Source organism: Zosterops lateralis (assembly GCF_965231275.1).
Source record: "Zosterops lateralis genome assembly, chromosome: 11".
Classification (NCBI taxonomy): domain Eukaryota; kingdom Metazoa; phylum Chordata; class Aves; order Passeriformes; family Zosteropidae; genus Zosterops; species Zosterops lateralis.
Window position 1 is genome coordinate 8,395,180 of NC_139771.1, and position 8,564 is coordinate 8,403,743.

The 8,564-nt window shown below is 55.3% G+C and overlaps 1 protein-coding gene across 1 annotated transcript in view; it reads right to left on the reverse strand.

Moving 5' to 3' along the window:
• The window catches only part of WNT7A (Wnt family member 7A), a 33,151-nt gene extending 27,039 nt beyond the window's left edge, over positions 1-6,112 (reverse strand). Inside the window, exons 1-2 of the mRNA XM_083869132.1 lie at positions 5,062-6,112; positions 4,097-4,323 (exon numbers count right to left, since the gene is read on the reverse strand). Of these exons, the coding sequence (XP_083725258.1) occupies positions 4,097-4,323; positions 5,062-5,132 (298 nt within the window). The 5' untranslated portion in view covers positions 5,133-6,112. The remainder of the gene's footprint in view (positions 1-4,096; positions 4,324-5,061) is intronic.
• Between the last annotated feature and the right edge of the window lie 2,452 nt (positions 6,113-8,564).

The window sequence follows — 8,564 nt, forward strand, 5'->3', positions numbered from 1 at the left end:
TCAGATCTGTCCTGAGAAGTCTCCACTTTGCCGTGTCCCTCTGGAAGTTTGTACCACTTCACTTTCCTGTTTAACAGTGTCAGTGCTTCTCACTCGTGGCAAAAGGAGATGGGGTTTATTGTCCCCTATGGTGCCAACATGGTTCTGTCCTCCAGATCCCATGAAATGTAGGCATGTCCCAGGGCAGTCCTTTGAGACAACAGCACGGTCACTGCTGGCCACCTGCTCACAGGGTTGCAAAATGTGCCCCTGAGGCACCTGAGGAAAAGGAAAGCCTTTGCCACCGCTCTCGCTCTTCCTGTGATCCAGCAGAGCCCAAATCTGATTTTCAGTCTCTACCAAAGGCATCTCTGGCCGTTCAGGTCCTTAGGCTTGAACACATTTCACCTGAAGACAGATATTTCACCTGAAGACAGATATTTCACCTGAAGACAGATGGGCAAGAGGGTTTTGTCCTGCTTTAAAATCCTTGGTTTAGATTGTGGCCATCCTCAGGAACAGAACTGCTGACCACCACGGCAAATATATTTGGTTTTAAGTGTGTCCATAATTGCAGCATTGCGTCATCTCCACGGTTATTTTAGAGATTCTCTCTGCCACTTTACATTATTAATGAGGTGTCTGTGGAAGGGTCTGGAAAAAACGTCCCTGTGTCGATCTGGGCTGAGCCTCCATCGCTCCCTCCATGACCAGGGCAGAGCAAACTGAGGGCACTGAGGGCACTTTGGGACTGCTCCTGGTGCTCCTGGCACTGCTGGCACAGTAACACATCCACAGAGTGGCAGGAGGGGAGGATCTCTCTTTGGAAGGGCAAACCAGATAAAAGGACCCAGGAGATGGAGAGGGAGTGCTGGGCACTGGTTGGAAGGTCACTGTTATGAGCAGGACACTCAAGCCTGTGAGCACAAATATGCTCCAGGATGAATTCAAATGGTTGCTTACTGTACCTCTACAAATAAACTCTACAAATAAACTTTCACTTCACTGGGAGATGGATTACATGTGATTTTTAAAAAATACTCACATACTACTAGAACAGGGAAATATTGTCTGATGCTTCCCTTCCGAGAGAATTCCATGTGTTTCAATAAAGTTAATATCCCTGTTGCCATTTTAAAGGTAGGAAAAGAGAAACACAGAAGAGAGTGCCATGATCCCTCAGCTACACAACAGCAGGGCCAGGAGGAGAATCACCCTGAATGGCAATACGAGAATTTAAATAATTGCAGCACATTTGCATAGGATCCATAAAATAGATTACCCAGCAAGGGTAAAAGGAAAGAAACCTGGAATTGGAGACATGGTTGGTGTGCCACCAAAGCTGTGGGTTGGGAAATAGATCACAAAACTCTGTGGTACCTAAGGGAGCTGATCTGTGTGCACTGACACACACGAAGCCCATTTCCTGAGTTCCTCAGGCACATCTTCCCAGGCTGCTGGGAGCCTCTGCCAGCTGCATTGCCCGGGACAGCCACAGCACTGTCACCCTGCAGCCACCCCCTCAGCACAGCAGCCCAGCTGTGCCCCTCCAGGGGCAGAGGATACCTCAGAGACAGAGGGAGGAGCTCATGTGTGGCCCAGTGACTTCACTGCAAGACAAAGGTGCCCTGCAGTCAGTCCCAGCAGTAACTCAGGATGCAATTGCCCAAAGGTGCAGTCAGGTGTTCAGTGCCAGAGAAGGGACTGCTGTGTTTGGGGCCCTTGGAATGGTATTTTGGAACATACCGTGTCAAAGGCTAATCAAAAAAGCCAGGAGGGTACATTACCCTCCTCTAATGGTAACCTGGGTTGATCTGGTGTGCTGTCAGCTTGGAACGTTTCCTACACGGGTTTGTGGTCCTTCGTGTCACACATCACTCTTTCCTATTCAGGGTAAGGCCCTCAGGCCTGATCTCCTGCTCGTGGGCACCAAAGCTGACTTATGGCTTTATGGCCATAGTTGTACCCCTTTTAACCAAAGCAAAACATTCTTTCTCTGGATAGTAAACTGGAGCACATCCTGTCTCCCAGAGACACTGGGGAAGGAGCAAGAGAAGCCTTTTCCTCATAGCCATAGAAAGATGACCTGTGTCAGATATTTAGAGTTTCTATACTCACTGATAGGGAAGAAGCAGAAGAACAAAGAGACCACTTGAGCAGGAGCAGTTACATTAAAATATTTTGTGATGTTTGAGAGCCTGAGTAGTTTTATCCTTGAGACCACAGGAATGTCTGTGCAAAAGAAAAATTCACCATTGGATTTCAACCCTCTGTAATTTTTACTGAAGTTTACTTTAAAATTAACCTACATAACCTGTTCAAATTTGAGGAGTTTGTTATTCTTTAAATGAATTTCATGGAGTTTTGTAATTTGGATGCCATTCAACTCTTGACTCTGTTCTGAAACCAAGGAAGAGTTTACCCTATCCATCTTAGCCTCCTAATGGATAGATAGAACATATTAAGAGTTATCACCTCAAAGACAGATCAAAGTCTACTTCCTTTGATATTGACTTTCTTTAAAAGGACCTAAATATAACCCACTAGCTAAATAATTCAATTTTCAAAAGGGAGGAAAGGAACTGAGAGCATGTTTACACAACAGACCACAACAACTCCGCAATTTTCTAATTTCTGAGAGAAGAAAAAATCCTTCTCACATTTTCTGTTCAAGGAAATGTTACTAACTAAGCCCAAACCTGTCAGCCACCCAAATGGACTCTTCACTGACAGAAGTGGCAAACACTCGCCTGTGTTGCTGACAGGAAGAGTTCAGCTCAAGGAACAGAAACAATGAGCTAATCTGAATAAATGCTCCATTTTCAGATATTTCCTGGTGTTGTGCAGGGGGAGGCTTTTTACTCCTCTACTTGAGCCACTCTGACTATCAAAGGTGTTGAAGGGCGGGGCTTTCCAACCGAGCCGTGTTGTTCTCTTCCTGTCCTTCCCTTAAATATCTCAGTTTTGGAGAGCAGCTATCAGTGTGCCCTGATGTGATAAAACACATGCTCAGGGTGCACTGATGCGATAAAACACTCGCTCAGTGTGCTCAGGGGTTCCAGAGCAGAGTGGCAAGGCTGCAGCTCTGTGCTCCATGGGAATCCCAGGAATGAGGGATGGGGACAGGTCCTGCCATGGCACTGCCATGCCCAGCCCATGCACAGGGGTCCCCCACGGCTGCTCAGGGCTCTCCTGGCCCTGCTCTCTGTGCTGTCCTCATGGAACATCCATGTTTTCTACCATACTAAGCATTGTTTGATGGGGTTTTGCAACTTCATTTTACATGCGGAAAAGAGTGGAAACCACAGACCCTTCTGGAAGTGAAATGCGGTGCTGTGAGTGATTGGCTGGCAGCAATGGCTCTAAAAAAGACTGGAAAACATATTCCTTGGTCTTTGCATCTTAAGTGGAATAAAAAAAATTAGTAAATTTCACTACTGTGTTTTGCAGAATGGAGGCATGAGAGTTTTAACCTCAGCCTCATTTCTTCAGGTATTTACGTTTGTTATTATTAATGCCCCTTCAGTTCAGAATTTGGATATATTTTGTACCGCCTCAATAACTAAAAACATTGGAAATAGGAGTGGGATCTCCTGTCAGTTGATTGGAACAGCGTTTGTGTGAGTGCCCTGACATCTCAAAGCACAACACACCCACTCTTCCTCATGGCACAGAGGCACAGCTGCTCCAGGAAAACAATTTTGTGTGGTGGGAATCTCTCACGGCGAGGCTGATTGCTGTGCCTGGGTCCCACCAGGCACAAACACCAGGCCACTATCATCCCTGTGGGACTGCCTGCACCCCAGCAGTGCAATTCCAGCTCTGCTCAGCATTCTGGCCCTCACCAGAATGCTGCCCTCAACAAGAACCGACCCCCCTTTTCCCATCCCTGACTACAGGAATGATGCTGCAGCCCTGTGCACACAAACGGGAAGGATTTCTGAGAGTGGGACCCTGTAGTGGGAGCTGGCACACCCGCAGTGGAGCCCAGGCAAGTGCCCTGCCAGGAGGGAGAATGCTGGCAGCGACAGTGCCCATCCCCAGCCTGACAGCCCCGGTGCCACCCCCGGTGTCCCCGTGCCAGCCCCGGTGTCCCCGTGCCCCAGGGAGCACGTACCCACTTTGAGCTCCTTGCCGAAGACCGTGCGCTCGCCCAGGGCCGAGCAATTCCAGCGCCCGTTGCGGAACTGGAACTGGCACTCGTTGATGCCCATCTGGGAGCCTTCCCCAATGACAATGATCGCATCGGGCCTGCTCTGGCAGATGGCCCGCTGCCGGGGGGCGAGCCCCGGGATCTTGTTGCAGATGATGCTGGCTCCCAGGGCCACCACAGAGGAGAAACCCCTGCAACGACAGGACACCGGCGGTGGCTGAGGGGAAGCGGGTCCCGCGGGCAGAGCAGGTGCCCCGGGAAGCGCCCGCCTTGCCCCTGTCCCTGTGCCCCTGTCCCTGTGCCCCTGTCCGGGCCGAGGGATGAGCAGCGCTCCTGCCAGGACAGGACCAAACTTCCTCCTTGGAGCGTTCCAGCACTGCCTGCCCGGGCCACGCACAGGCTGGGAGGGTTTTCCCAAACCTGTCGAGCAGTTAGAGGAGAGAGGGAGGGAGGGAGGGAGAGAGGGAGGGAAGGAAGGACGGGGACAGCTCACGCTCCCTGCCCCGGGGCCGCACACAGCGCACCTGGCCGGGGATGCTGCGGCTCCGGAGCGCCGCCGCCCTCCCCGCGCCTCTCCCGGGCCGGGGGATGTCCCCGCGGGCACCGGGCACGGAGCGGCCGGGACAGCCCGCAGGGGGCTGGGGAAAGGCCGGTGCCCGGGGACCGCACGGGTGTCCCCTCCCGGCAGGGACTGCCCGGCCCCCCGCAGCCCCGCACGCCGCCGAGGCGCGGCCGCTCGGACGCTTTACCTGTCTTTTGAGAAATAATCGTGATCTCCACCATCACTTTTTTTTTTTTTTTTTTTTTTTTTTTTTTTTTTTTGAGACTTCCCGAGTTAAATACTAACAGGTCTGGGCAGGTTGGGCTGAGCGCGAGAGAGAGCGCGATTGTTATAAAAGAAAGAAAGAGAGAAAGAAAAAGTTACTTACCCGATCTTGATATACACAATCCCCAGGCTCAGGAAGATGTGGAAGATCCAGCGCCTTGTTTTCCTGTTCATATTCCTCGCCTGCCGTGCCTCAGCCCAAGACGCGAAAGGATGCCCGGCGCGCTCTCAGGGCCGCCCGGCCGAGCGGGGCTTTCCCCGCCGCGCCCCGCAGCGCCCGCGGCCCCGCGCCGAGCCCCCGCCACCGCCCCGCATGGCCCCGCCGGGCTGCGCTCCGCCCGCGGCACCGGCACCGGCCCCCGCGGGCTGTCCGGGCTGTCCGGGGAATGCGGGCTGTCCGGGGGCCGCCCGCCGCTTCCCCTCCGTCAGTGGGAATTGCCTCTCTCTCTTCTTCACAACCCCCCCCACCCTTTTCTTTCTTTCTTTCTTTTTTTTTTTTTTTTTCCTCTTTCTTTCTCTGTTTTTCAGCTACTCGGGCGTGTTCTCCGGAGGCGGGAGTTGTCCGGCCGGGAGGGAGGTGTGTGGCAGGAGGGGAGCGGGCTCACCTGCCTGCGGGCAGGCTGGGCGCGCTGCTCCTCCCGCGGGCACGGCCCGGGGCAACGCGGCGGGGGCTCCGGGGGGTGTCACCGGGGGACGCCCCCGGGGCTGGCCCCGGCCCGCCGGGCGGCATCGGGGGCGCGCACCCCGCGCTGCTCCGCGGCCGCAGCTCCGGCTCCGCGCTCGCCGCCCGCTCGCCGGGGCCGCCGCGCACCTGCGGCCGGTTTTATGCGTTCGCGCCGACGCTCCTCCCCCCGGTCTGCCTCCCGCGCGTGTCGGGCCGTCCCGCAGGCTCCCGGTGCCCGCGCCGAGGGGAGCCCCGGGCGGCCGCAGCATCCCCGGAGCGCCGCCCCGCCCCAGCGGGGGGAGAGGCGGCCCCGGCAGGTGCGGGGGGGCCCGAGGAGCCGCTGTGCCCGCACGGAGCTCCCCGCCGCTCGGGCGGTGACCGGGCAGGGCTCGGTGCCCGCGGCCGGGGGCTCGGGTCGCTGTCCGCGGTCCGGGGGGCGGCCCGGGGGCTGCGGGAGCCACGGGGGGGCCGGGCCGGCCGGGAGGAGGATCCCGGCTCCTCATTGCGGGAATTTACACGGATATGGTGACTATTTTATTATCCACTTAAAATATTTCAAACAGGGAGGTTACCTAAATGATAACAGGGGTGTGGTGCGGGAATTGTTCCGCTGATAATGTTTTTCTGAAAACAAAAGCACGATGACAGGATCCCTCGGGGTCCCTCGGAGAAGGCGGCCCGAGCTCTTCTGGCGGAGCAGCGGCCGCAGGGACCCCCCGTTCCCGAACCGCCCCGGGGGGCTCCGAGCGGGGCGCGGCTGCTCCTGGGGCTGGGCCGGGTCCGGGCCGGGTCCGCCCCTGCCCATCTCTCGGGGCAGGGAAGGGCTGTCCCAGTCCCGCTCCCCATCGCTCCCGTTCCCCGCGGCGGCGGGCGATTCCCACCGCCTCTCTGCGATGCCCCGCAGCCTCTCCGCGCTTCCCACGGGTGCGAGGGGTGCGGGCCGTGGGAGTGCAGGACTGCGGGATGCGCGGGGTGCGGAGGGTGCGGGGGGTGCGGGCCGTGGGGGTGCAGGGTTCAGGGAGGGCACCCTTCGGGGTTCGGGTTAGGTTTGGGGTCGGCTGGGGCGCGAGGTTCGGGTGCGGGTTCGTGTTCCGTTTGGGGTTCGGTTCGGGATTTGGGTGAGAGGCTCAGGTTCGGGGTGGGGTCAGGATTTGGATGCGAGGTGGGGTCAGTTCGGGCCCGGTTCGGGTCCGGTTCAGGTTCGGGGCGCCCCCAGCCCCGCGGGGAGCGCCCGCCGCAACCTCTTTGTCAGAGCGACACCTGGCGGACACGGCCGGAACTGCCGCGGCCGGGAGCGCTGCGGGGAAAGGGAAAAGGGAGAGCGGAGAGAGGGGAAAGGGGAGAGGGGAAAGGGGATAGGGGAGAGGGGAAAGAGGGGAAAAGGGGAGGAGAAAGGGGAGAGGGGAAAGGGAAAAGGAGAGAGCGGAGAGAGGGGAAAGGGGGAGGAGAAAGGGGAGAGGGGAGAGCGGAGAGAGGGAAAAGGGAGAGGGGAAAGGGAAAAGGGAGAGCGGAGAGAAGGGAAAAGGGAAAGGAGAAAGGGGAGAGGGGAAAGGGAAAAGGAGAGAGCGGAGAGAGGGGAAAAGGGAGAGGAGAGAGAGGATGGAGAAGGCAGCGTGGATGGAGAGAGCAGGGTGGATGGAGAGGGCAGGGTGGGTGCAGAGGGCAGGGTGGGTGCAAAGGGCAGAGCTGGCAGCAGCGGGCAGCCCGCAACATCTCCAAAGCCTTTGGGGCGCTGGGAGCAGCTGGCCCCAGGCTTTTGCAGCCTCCAGGGTAATAAATGCTCCCAGGCCTGGAGCACAGCCAGCACCGGGGACAAGGATGGGCCAGAGCCCGCCGGTGTGAGGAGAGGGCAGCAGGCATTGAGGAGAACAAATTCAAGGCTTGAGGCAGATGCTCTTTGGGTGGGGAAACCCCCAGCAGAGTGGAGTACCATGAGAAGGCAGCAGAAAGGCCGTTCTGTCACCTCCAGCAGCAGCAGGGAACACCTGGCACAGCTGTGGCCAGTCCAGAGCCACGGGCAGGGCAGGGACAGGGGTGCACAGCCAGAGCTCTGGGAATCCAGGAGAGCTGCCCTGCCCATACACCACGGGCTCCTCAGCAAACACAGCCACAGCTTTTTATGCTTCATTCTTCGGATTTATTTTATTTTATTTTATTTTATTTTATTTTGTTTATTTCTGATGCTGGAGCTAGTGATGATCAGTATAATTCAGCCTCAGCTGTTTAACACAGCACACGAGTATGAGACAGGTCAAAGATGAGCAAACTGTTGTCTTGAGGTTCAGGAAGAGTGGGAAATGACAAGCCTTCCTGAGAAAATAACTTCCTGTGCTAATCAATGACTTTCTCTTACTCTCTTCATTCCTAAAAAAGTTGTGACCTAAATGCATTTGAAGCATACATAAAATAACATTCCTGTGCAGATTACAGGAGGTAGTTTGGCTTGTTTGGCAAAGGTTTCTTTGGCTTCTTAATCATTTTTAAAATGCTGTAGACCTTAAATCATCCTTTCAACCACAGTGTCTTTTGAGTGGCCTGTAGTAACTAATCCTTACCTACATTACAGGGTCTGCAGATCCAGCTTCCTTTTTTACACTATGTCTTCATATTTATTACTTCTAATAAATAGATTCTAATATCTGCATAATATAATAAATATGAGGCATTGTGATAAATGATTCTACTTCTCTTTAGAGTAGAGTAATAAGTTACAGGCAAGTTGGTAAATTAACACAAAACTTAGAACAACAATTAGAGATTAATGAGAGAACAGTAGGAATCAGGAAATTGCCTGTGGCAAGAGAAATTAACTCAAAACCATGTTCTTAAAAGGATTTGAGAGAAATCCCAGAGCTCATGGCAAGAGGTTTGGCTCTGCTGCTCCTCTCAGTGCCCAGAGGGGAAGGCTAGAGGGGGACTTTCCATGAGGGTCTGGGGTGACA